This window comes from Plutella xylostella, chromosome 27 (assembly GCF_932276165.1).
Source record: "Plutella xylostella chromosome 27, ilPluXylo3.1, whole genome shotgun sequence".
Taxonomy (NCBI): Eukaryota; Metazoa; Arthropoda; class Insecta; order Lepidoptera; family Plutellidae; genus Plutella; species Plutella xylostella.
The window spans coordinates 4784825-4797073 of NC_064007.1; the positions used below are offsets into that span (position 1 = coordinate 4784825).

Below are 12249 nucleotides of genomic sequence, written 5' to 3' on the forward strand. Positions count from 1 at the left end.
TACATTAGGTAATATCAGCTTATTGTGAAGATCACTTCATATCAATGGAATACCTAATTGAGTCGTTTAAAATACTTTGTTAAAAAATAATTAATTATCTAACTAGGGCATTAGAGTTTAACCAAAACCAGTACAAATCATATTCCCACTAAATATTTTAAGTTTGCTAGTCTTGTATTTGCATCACAATTTTATAGCGTTTTACATTTTTCTAAAATGTAAGTATCTACTTATAAATCCAATAATTATTATGCATTGTCACTAATTAAACAATGTAATCACAAACGATGTGTTTTAATTATCAATTAGAATTAGTACCTATGTTGAGGTCCACAGCTGGACATTGGCCCCTCTTACATTACTGGACATTGGCGCTAGATTTTTACTTTTACTTCGCATGTAAGTATTTGTTTTACTCCAAAAGATGGTGATACGTACTTAATAGGAGTTAAAGGAGTGGTGTAAAGATCTCGGTTGTCATTCGTGAGGTCCTGAGGTTTGACGGTTGGTGGTCACCGTAGTTGACCAAACTAAGCAATTTTAAGTATACTTAATTAAACAAATATATCATTTCAAGTTGTTTATTAAAATAATATTCGTTCGAATTGAACACAAGACACGGACCAGACCTAATAATTGAGTGTTTTTTCTAATTTGTCAATTTTTCTACAAAAAAGATAACTAAGAAAAGGCCGAACAGCCAAATTGTCTTTACCTCTTAACAATAAAAAAAACAAACTATGAAATCTACCAACGTAAGACCTTCGGGAGGTATCAACATTACAAGGATACATACCAGTATACAGAATATTATCTTTAATTTGGCACAGTTAAAACAGTGTTTATTGTAATATCTCGTAATAGACCTGTATTTATCAAGTTCTAGATGGTTTTGGCACTTATTTAGAAATACAGTGTTCAATTTAATAAAATAATAAGACAAATAGAAAATAAAACTGTCGCCTTTTGCGCGCAAACTAAAAATCCATAAATTTCTTTTTTCAACTCAATATAAATCCTAAAAATTACTTTTAAGAAAAATCTTATTTACTTATATTTTCTTTAGAAAACTATACAATACCCAGCTTTCTCTCAATATTGCACTTCATCGGATCTCATGCAAAATCATTGGAAGATATTATCAAAAAATTCAATTGCATCTGTCTGGTCAATTGTTAAAAAAAAGAGTTATAATAAATGCATATTAATTGTCAGAGTTGTAATATCATGATAAAAAGTATCCCCAGTTGGTCATTCCAGTAAATTATACTTCCGAAAATTTTGATAAAAAATAGATTTTGCAATCAACGACAGGCACAATTGTACATCAAATTATGGGTTCTTTGCAAGTAACAACATTTAAAATTCTTAATAATAACAATAAAAAGTAATTAACAAAAATGTTGTAATTTAATGAATAAAACAAACCATCCGAGAACTATACGAGGGCTCAATCACTTCTTTTAATTATATAAATGCAACTTTTTACCAAAAGGACTTCTAAATATTAACCTTTATGAATTACAAATTTATATACAATTTCAGGTGTCTATAGTACAACTCTTTTCCAATAAATAAGTCGATGAACATTAAAAAAATCTTTTTCCTTACACAGAGTACGTACGAGAATGAATTGAATGTGTCAGTATTCCACTAATATTTTTGTTTTAACTTCTTTTTTATATAATAATTATGTATTGTATATATAAGTAGCATAGTACACTTAACTCCTAATATGACACAGTTAGACTAATCCTATTTTATTTTATACATTTAGTATGTACTTACACATATACAGTGTCCTTTACTGATTTCTGTTTTAAATTTAATTGTTGCTTTTTAATTAAATAAATAGAATCGAAACCTTCATTTGGGATTACATCAAACAAAATCATGCGCATATTATAATATTGTTCTGAAATTAAACTTAAAATAGGAATCAGTATAATTCTTACAACGTGTCTCCTACTCTATAGCTACGACAGTCTAAGTGGCTCCGTACAACGGAAGAGTACGTTCCCCTCGAAAGCCTTAACCCTTACTTTATACACGAGCTCAAAGGGAACTATTAAAACCTAACTTCAACAATCTCTAGTTGGAACCTTGTATCTGGTGCAGGCCGTTTCAATTAGGAAAATCATTCATTTCGGTGCTCAGAGTCAAATCTATTTAAGTATCAATATTTTTGTCAAAAAGAGAGCTTACGTTTTTTAAATATAATTTTATTGATACTGAATCGTGTGACAAATAATCACGTGAATCCAGCTTTTTGGTGCTTAAAATTGAAAACCGTAAAAAGATGTGTGTTAAAAATGGCACATAGAAATGTGACTAGAGTAAAAAAAACAAGAAGTACATTTTCATTTTGACCATCAAAAAGCTGGAGCGAAGTATTTAAGTAAAACGAAATGCATAGAAATGACTTATTTGGGGCTCACAAATTTTGAGATCATTTAAAGATGACTGGTAATGTGCATCTATTATATTTCTATTGATTATACATTTAAATAAACCATTGACTCAATTGCGGACATACCAAATTATTTGATTGTTGAATATAAATTAAAACTTTAGGCCTATGCAATGCATCTGTGACTGAAATACAAGAAAGTAAAAAAAAACTATAATAAGCGCAAAATGCATTGGTATGCCTGAAAATCAGTCAGTATTTATATTTGTATGTTGCAGCACCCGCCAAAATAACCCATCAGAGGTAGTAACTAACTTTTTATTCATATATTTATACAGTTTATCTCGCCGAGTTGTATTTGCAAAAATAGTCTTTTATCACAACCAACACGACTGCAGACACCGACACGACGTACTGAACTAAGCCGGCTGACAATAACTAACTACTAGAGCATTACGAAAACCATTTATTTACTCAAATAGTTTCAGAAAAGGACAACGTAGATTAACACTTTTCATAATGCTCAAGGTAAGGAATGAAAGACCACACTGTAGGAAAGAAAAATACTAGTGTTTTCTGTTAAAATTTCACCTCTTCCGCCAAGAGTTGAATCATGTTAAATTGATGGTGTTATTAACAGACGAAATTTACTTGAACCGAACGAAACAAAATCCTTTACAGAAAACACTAGCGAAAAAGAAACAGAACTTCCAAAACTAGTGCAACGCACGCGCTGTTACAAACAAGATGTTAACACGAACACTACCCCTATCCGCGCTGCACCAGCATCACACCTACAGCATGCTCCATCACTCGTGTCAAAACAAAAGCACCAATAACATTCAGCCGGCACACGCTCTTTCAAACACCTCGCACATTCGTTCGTGTTCGGTGGTCCTGCACTGTCACTACGAGACCGAGATGACCTCGTGTCCGGGCCGGGGCTGCGCGGACCGCGGCCAGCTCTGTGACGTCAGCTGTCCGACGGAGAGGGGGTTGTTGGCGTCGCGCGGGTTGGTCCCGACGGGGTGGCGCGGCGCGGGGGGGTGCGGCGGCTCGGACGCGGGGGAGGCGAGCGAGGACAGTGCGGACAGCCCGCCCGGACTGGACGCGGAGTTGAGCGGCGTGTCCGCGTCGCTGGACGCGTCGGACATGTCCTCGAGCTTCACGTCGTCGGCGTCGGAGCACGGCGACTGCGGCGCAGCCAGCGGCGGCCCCGCGCCCGCCGCCGCCGCCAGCGCCTCCATGTAGCGCACGCATTTCTTCTTCCGCCTGTAACGGGTTGAGGATTAGACTTCGGTATTCAGTGGGGTAAAGTTAGACCGGTTCTGACCCTTGGCTTTAAGTGTAGCGATGTTTTTATGATGGTGAAGATACAATGGCGATTGATGAAATTACACCTGTCGTGGCAGGCATTGTGAATACATTTACCATATGGTAATATAATGGAGTCTTTGGAAATGGTAATGCTGTTTCCAAAAGCCAAGGGTCTTGAGCATTTTTAAATAACTTAAACACAATTCTAATGATACCACAACATCGAGAACACAGAAATAAATCAGAAAAAAAACAACAACGACATGCTCAAAATTGCTTCGATGTTACAAAAAAGAAACAAAAAAAAAACAATCTCATGCTCAAATGTAAGAGTTAGTGTCTGATAAAGATGACCTAAATAGTTTATATACAGTCAAATTTGAAAATGAAAGAGAACTAGTTCGAGGTATAACAAAAGAAACATAATCTACCTAACAAAACACGACGAAAGCAAAAACTGCAGGCTCACAACATCCATAACTTTAAGATATAATAATACATGAAACTGTTTAAACGTATATAAAAATTACAAAGGATTATTTTTCTAATCTTGACACAGGAACTGACGTAATTACTAATAAAACATTAGCCATTCCCAGAGCAAGGTTAACAAAATAACCAAATAAAAGTCGAAATATTTTAATCTAGTACAACAATGCATAATCTTCTTCAACACTAAGAATAAAAACTACAAACACGAGATAAATTTTGCGTGCAACATTTCGCACACACAAAAATCATCCCTCAACTAGCACATCTAGTTTCGAACAAGATTGCAACAGATTTCCGCACAAGGTTCGTGCGCGCATACCGTCTATCTTCCGTCGGCGGGCGGCGGCCGGCACTAAAGGTTTACATAAGTAGGTTCTTGGGGGGGGCTCCCGACCAGGCTGGCGGGGGGCAGCGGCGGGGGCTCCGGCCGCAGCAGCCCCAGCCCGCCCGACACCATCACTCCACTTGACTCGGGACTACTCAATGAGGTTGATGACAAAAGAGATGGAAAGGTAAGAGATGATGTGGAGGTGAAAAATTTCGGTGAAGAAAAGGAGGTGGAGGTTTTGGAAGGTTTCAAGGTTGATGGTGTAGTCGAAGAAGTGATCGAAGATGATGGAGAATTGGGGAGAGGAAATGATCGAATGGTGGAATCATTGTGGTCAAGCAGTTAAGAGTCAAGTGGTAGTGAAAGGTTTGAAAACGTACAGGGATTTCAGTAAAAATATCACCAATAGTGCCAGCGGTCCAGCATCGATCCATTGAGAAGCGGCAATCATGAGTGGAAAAAACATTTCAATAAGTAATTTTACCTTTAATTTTACAATAATTTCATTAAAATTACAAGAGAAAGTAAAAACAAAAAAGCCAGCATAATTCAGAAAATGTGTCAAGATTTTTTTGAAAGTTTTTCTTCGACAAATGATTGCCCTTCCTTGGTTGTCCACTACTTTTCTAAAACCTATGTATATTTAACGCTACTGAGTCACACTTTGTCTACTTTCAAAAAAATCTATTTGTCGTCATCATTATCTATGTTCATGGAATCTTATTTCTTTGTGAAAAGACACATTTTCTGAGTATCACTTTATGCTGCGCTTTTTTGTAAATGCCCTTAATTAAACACTTCAGAGCGCTGCGTAACAAGTTATTAAGAATGTAACATTTAAACAAAACACAACAACAACTACGGAAATTTTAACAAAACAACTCGAAACAAAAAAGAAAATATCAAATAAAAAGAAACATGTTACGACCAGGCTCCTCTCGGAACACAAGAATAAAGCCAAGTCTTTCCACATAGAAACAATATAACGTGAAAATAATGTACTACACTTTAACGACAAATGATCTGAATTTAGCTCCAGATCAAGAGTCGGTGTGGTTTCTGGTGTCTGAGAGAGTGACGGTTGAAAGCGAAAAGAAAATTAAAATAGACAAGCAAAGGAACCCACCTGCAGGGCTTGCACCACTGGTTCTGCTGGTCGAGCCCGTACCTCGCCCGACATTTCTTCAAGTTATTTCCTAAAATACCACAAAAAACTCGATTAGAACACACCCTTTAAAAGTACGCAGTAGTTACACAAGAAAAGTAAAATTGCACAAATGGGTATCAAAATTAAAGGATTTTTTACATAATTTTTTTGAGCAAATAAAAGTATTTAGTCTGCAAATTAAGTTCTTGAACGTGACTAGGTAATAAATGAAATTTACTTGAGAACGTAAAAGGAAAATATGATGTCACGCAGTAAAAATGTTTCTGCTGGAAAGAATAAAATTGTGGTAAAATAAAAGGGTGGTCTGAAAGCGGCGATGCGCGCAGAAATAAATTTACCGGAAATCATATTTGAAGCGTCTTAATTATAAGGCTATGCTAATGTGCTAACTACTTCATACAGAAAACTATCATGCAACAACCACCAATGTTAGTATTCCAGCATGCAGGATGGGATCGGGACAAACATAAAGGATAACGGAAATAATATTGGTTTAAAAAATAACATACTACTCGCATAAACTTTCAAAATAAAGGCTTCTACTCTATCTGGCTGGAATTGAATCAAAATGAAAAATAATCAAATAAACAATGACGCCATAGAAGCAAATTTAAGCAGAATAGGTTCTCCGGAATCAAAATAAACTAAGTTCATTTGGCCAATATCATTGTACATGGACAACGCAGACATGGAAGCATCGGCGGCTTTGTGAAGTCAAAATAGTATTTAGGTCTTCAGCGATCGCTCCAGTCGCCGTCTGTCGTCAGAGACGAGCGGGGTCCTCGCATGCACCTGGAGCCTACTCCTGCTGCACCTAGCTAGCGTACAAGAAGGCTGTCCCAGCCTCGTTGCGGAACCATCGTCCTGCAAAGCAATTACTCAAGTGTTCATATTGACTGATGGATAGATCATGCACGCAACCCCGCGCCGTAGCCAGTACATCGGAGCAAAACGGAAAGCCAAAAACCGGGACAACCTTCGAAGGAGTGCCACTTGCATCAGGGAGTATCTCAAAATATAGCATTGTACTTACAAAAATAAATAAATGCGATATAAATATTAAATAAAAATGCTGTTTATATGTCTACAACCTGTACCCCTTCAACCAGAGACATTCGGCATTATAGTATCTACTTTGTCGTTCGGTCGTGGAGGGTTCAAAACAATTGAACCGGGACGGGAGTGGGAGAGGAGCAGCGAGCGGGCAACGGCTTCCTTAATCCTCGTTTAATTGACCTCATTTCTTTTAATCAGCCTCGCGGCATTTAAATGTGTTGGCGAGCCGGCCGCGCGCTGCTCGGGGATCGTGACCAGCGACGCTGCTTCAATCAAGTCTTATCGGTCACTGTGGGATGGGATGGGACAGCGTCGTCGGGAGACGGGAGGCGGGTCTCACGACTGACTGAAAGGCAGTACCTCCATCGGTTGTCTCCTGTTTTCGTTTCCTCTTCTTGCCCCTTTGCGTATTAGCCCTAGACGACCAATCGGGATAGAGCTGCATGTGCAGCTGGCGCTCGCGGCGCGCCAGCTCGTAATACTTGGCTTGCTCCTCGCGCCCGAGCGCATGCCACTGAACATGGAAACAAAAGAGAAATGCACTCGACAGCGGTTCGACGCACCTGCCGCGCCCTAACTCATCGTGCTAGAAAAACAGCCCGGATTGAACGGTCGAAATTTTGATCCTAATGTTTTTTGTTGTTGTTTTGTTTTTGATTGAATGAAAATGGCCAATTGCGCAGTTCCTCACAGAACCTATTCTGCAGTCGGTATCGGAGTCGCGGTTCTTCTAGACATCTAACAAACCAATATAGTTTCCGATCGGCAAACGGGGGTGTAGGGTGTACAGTACACGGTCACTCGACGACTACTGAACACAGAACACGCACGGCGGGCGGGCGGCGCGGCCGGGCCGGGGCCGGGCCGGGGCCGCGCCGCGCGCTCGCCGCGACCGGTGGCGGCCGCTTTTCTAGCACAGGCGCTCGGCGCCGACACAACAGTACGGACAGTAGAGAACACGCACACACGCACACTCACATACGGGACGGGTCTCGGGTTACGGTCGTCGGTTGCGTTATTAGTGTGGGATGAAGCTCGGTGGCCGGTTAATGAGAGATGTCGGGAGCCGCGCCGGCGCCCCCGGCGGTGTTAGGTCAGGTTAGTGACGTGCGGGAGGCGCCCGCGGGGGACGGGGCGGGGCGGGGGGTAGGAGGGAGACATGAAGCGAGTGTGACAAGCTCGGACACGTGACGCCCCCGTGAGTCCTACGAGCCAATACCTCCCAGTTCAGCGGGACTACGGTCCTTTTTCCGCTTTTTCTTTTTGGAACCGTAACCATAGTTGTCCCTCGCGCTCCAGCCGGGGTACAGCTGCATGTGCAGCTGCCGCTCCTGCCTCGCTTTCTCATAGTATTTGGCCTGCTCCTCGCGACTTAGTGAGTGCCACTGCGAGTTATTACACGAGGATATTGTATGGGTTACTGCTCGAACGGGATCATTATAAAGATATAGTTTGAAAGAACATAAAACAGAACAGTGACGATAGTGGGGGGTATCGCCTTGCTGAGTGAATCAAATGGATGTGTTATTGTTGTCAGGAATGAGTGTCGGTTCTCGGAACGTCACACAGACTCGTGGCGACTCTCGTATTTATTATTCAAAACATTAACTAGATCGCCGATAGTGCCTATATGTGGGCAGGGGCTTTGTCTTCAATACTGCACGCTTAGCCCGCTATGTATTAGGTCACCCGCCTTAATAGCACTACTCATTCGTAACAACAATAACTATTACAAAATGGGCTGATTGGTTGATATTTACTTCAGGGATCAGACTCAGTACTCCTTGGTACTGGTAAGTAACAAAAAGGTTGACAATAAAAAGAAAAGAAGAATAAATCGAGACGTTCGATTTGAATTTGGAACTTACCCGTCTGCCGAGAATTTGGTTGATTGCTGCGGACTCCTTGAGGGTGCATTCCGCTACCACCTTGGCCCTCATCTCTTTCATATAGAGCATGAAGGCGTTCAGTGGTTTCTTTATGTGTGGCTTCTTGTTTTGTTCCTTGCTGTTGCTATTCGCGGAGCCATCTTGGGGCTTATCGCTGGAGCCGCTGCCACTGCTTTTTTCTAATCTGTAATTGAGAATGCGAGACCGTTAGGTAATCTGATCCTGTCCACATCGGGCTTGATAAGGCGAGAGTGTAATGGTCTTGGTGCTGGATCGACATGTAGGTGATGTACGTACTTATAGTAGCATCAAGCCATCATTATAATTAAGACCTAGCTGTGTCATCATTTCTAAGAATCATAAATCGTTCTTATCTAAAACCAAACATTAAATGTACTACCAATAAATCTGCTACTTTTATGTAGGTATAAGTAGAGTAAGCTCAAGTGAATAAAAACATAATTTTCGTCGCCTCATAAAGCAGCTACAGTAAGAGTTGTCGAGGTGTCGCACAATCTATCACTCTATCTGTGTCCAGTTAGTTATCAATATGTTAATAGTGTGTCCGGGTGTTAACGATACGACAGGCAGACGCGACGCAATGGGAAGTATAGCGGGGGTACAGTAACAGCAGCTTGGTAAGGCAATTTGTAAGCCTTACTTGTAATAATGAAATGTCATATTTTATTTATATAGCATATCAAATTTCATAGTTATTATTTGGATAATATGTGCCACTAAAGCAGAAGGGTTTGTCATGACACCAATACATTCATAGTTTACACATAATACGAGATTCGAGGAAGAAAGGTATTAAAAAAAACCGTATCGTATGTTACATAAAAAGAGCACCATTTTAAAAAAGGCTTTAAAATTGTGTATATTAATCTACGGATAAATATCTTTCTATAATAACATTACCAACGCATGTATTCTAAATTAACGTGACAACTATTTTCCCATTTCAAGTGCCAGAATAGCTCCAAACATCTTTTTCATTTCATTTCGTAGCCCCAAACATCTTGATAGTTCCTTTAGTTGGCTGAACTTACACTTTTGTGCTTTGACTAACTGTCAATCTTGGAAAGAATGAATAGGCCATGGTACAAAAGTGCATTCGCTGCAAACTTTAGAAAGACCAAGTCGTTTGAACCTTCCCACTGCACCGTCGCTACAGTGCGACGACGGTGACAATAAACAAGGCACCCGTCCTGTTGGAAATAGACGCACTTCCGGCGCTGCGCCCGCGCCGCCGCCGCCGCCGCCGCCGCCGCCTGCTGTCTGCAGCTTACATTAACAATGTACGAACGAACTTATGGGCCGATTACACCTAACGAGTACAGTCGGCCGCGCACTCGGTCACTTGCTAGCCGTTCATTGGTCGAGGATCGGCCGAGTATACTGTCTCACCACTGTACTCGTTAGGTGTAATCGACCCATAACGTTGAGATGCAGAAAGGAACTTTAAGCTTAAATGTATTGCTGCCTTGCTTTGACAGTACATGGACAGAAAGAGACAGACATAGATTTAATGCCGACATTAACTTAATTTTCCTTTCCGAAACTCGGCATTAGTTTAGTTAAGTTAGCATATTGTTAATCTAAGGTCTGCATTCATTACATAATTCCTAATAGAAAAATTACGTTTATATTAAGATGCAGAATGACAAGAGTTCATACTTATTCTCTGTACATGTTGTAAACAAATCGGCGCGTTGGCACGTAGTTTAAATAAAATAGGTAGGAAAGTTTTTTTTATTTTCCTTTGTACATTACCTACCTACATTAATTTGTATCGTTGAAAATACAAAGTGTCCGTCCAAATTATAAAAAAATATAATACAATATTTTTTTCACAGTACAATAAATATGAAAAGCTGTATTTTTATGTATTTTTATAATGAATTCTAGGCGGAGGTCGCGTCACTTAAATCATTTAATTTATAGTTTGATATTTTATTTTTCATTTACATTTTATTATTCCCACTACGCGGGTGTAATGTCACTGTACTTCCGGTACACCTCGTAAATAACACTTTTTATTATACTATTTTATTATATTTACTAGATAAACTATTATTATAATATGTGTTATTGTGTCTAGTGCATTACACAGACGAAAGTTATGTATGTTTGTGTATTTAAATTGATTTTGTAAGAGCTTTGTTTCCGAAAAACATATAAGTATGAATGTTATGCATTGTCCAAGTATATACAAATTATTTGTTAGAGAAAGAATTAAAGAGAAGAAATGATCTTGTAACCAATGCATGTAATAAAACGAAGGATGAAAAAGTTTCCCAAAAATATTAACTTGAAATACCTACCTATCTTATGCAAAAAGTCAGTAAGAAAGGCTAGTTGATTAATGAGTTTCCGATACAAGGGGTACACTACATAAATCCGAATTACTTTTTTACGAATATGAAAATAACGATTTTTAAAATTACGAATTTCATAATTCCGAATAATTCACAATCCCGAATTTTAAGTTTCCGAATAACGAAAATCACGAATAGTTAATAAACGAAATTTCAAACAACATATTTATTAAAATGACGAAAGTCAATTTTCCTAATATTATTATTTCGATGTTTTAAAAGTACGACTTTTTATTATATCGAATTGTTAAAATTACGAATCCTGAAAATTTATTATTCCGAAAATACAAATTCCCGAATGTATCTTAGTTGACAAGAAATAGTTATTAAGAATAGTGTGTTTATTAACAGCGTAATCCGTATACAATTTAACAATACTTTTTAAGCTATATTATTTGAGACGCTCCGCTCCGCTTCGCTGCGCTTCGCTTTGTTTTTCGATATCTATGTGCACCTAACACGCTCCTCCTCGCTTTGCTCGTCGTCGCACCTATCTTTAGGTTTAGGTCCTAAGGTTTTTAAGGTTAAACACCATAAAATTCCGAGCATTTTGCTCTATATTTGAAACGCTCCGCTCCGCTTCGCTGCGCTCCGCTTTGTTTTTCGATATCTATGTGCACCTAACACGCTCCTCCTCGCTTTGCTCGTCGTCGCACCTATCTTTAGGTTTTGGGTCTAAGGTTACGGTGACGTTTATGGTTTTTTTGTCAAAATCACGAATTATCACATTTTCGATCGGGATTTGAATTTTTCGTGATTATAATAAATCGGTATTTTATTTTTCGTATGCTTAAGTAATCGTATTTTTTAACGTTCGTGTATTTGAAAATTGTAATAACAAATCTTCGTGAATATAATATTCGAAATTATAATTTACGTTATTTTTAGAATTCGGCATTTTAAAAAATCGGTATTGTAATATTTCGTAAATTACATATTCGGTGTTTTCAAATTCGGAAAAAAGTTTTTCGGAATATTTGGGTGTTCCCCGATACAAGACACAACAAAAAAAATGGGATAAAGGCACGAATACTACCAAAAAGGGGTACAAAAATTTCGCAACACCCCGAGAAAAAATCCAATGACATCGCGAAAAAAGCTGTCAGGTAATACCTATAAACCAACAGCGTAATTTCTCAACTGAACACTCGTCAGGTGAAAAAATCCACTCCTCCGTACATAATACGTGGATGTAAATAAGCTGGTGG

At 38.9% G+C, this 12249-nt stretch overlaps 1 protein-coding gene across 11 annotated transcripts in view; it reads right to left on the reverse strand.

The window, feature by feature from the left end:
- Nucleotides 1-567: 567 nt before the first annotated feature.
- The window catches only part of LOC105381194 (protein pangolin, isoforms A/H/I/S), a 105037-nt gene continuing 93355 nt past the window's right edge, over nucleotides 568-12249 (reverse strand). For 7 of the 11 annotated variants that reach the window (XM_038110193.2, XM_038110194.2, XM_038110191.2 and 4 more), the window contains 4 exons: nucleotides 8640-8844; nucleotides 7991-8156; nucleotides 5674-5743; nucleotides 568-3682 (listed from right to left, as the gene is read on the reverse strand). In XM_038110193.2, coding sequence (XP_037966121.2) covers nucleotides 3319-3682; nucleotides 5674-5743; nucleotides 7991-8156; nucleotides 8640-8844 — 805 coding nt within the window. In that variant the 3' untranslated portion in view covers nucleotides 568-3318. Of the gene's footprint in view, nucleotides 3683-4538; nucleotides 4696-5673; nucleotides 5744-7131; nucleotides 7286-7990; nucleotides 8157-8639; nucleotides 8845-12249 lie in introns of all 11 variants that reach the window. The other 4 variants (XM_038110197.2, XM_038110188.2, XM_038110196.2 and 1 more) reach the window with 3 other exon arrangements.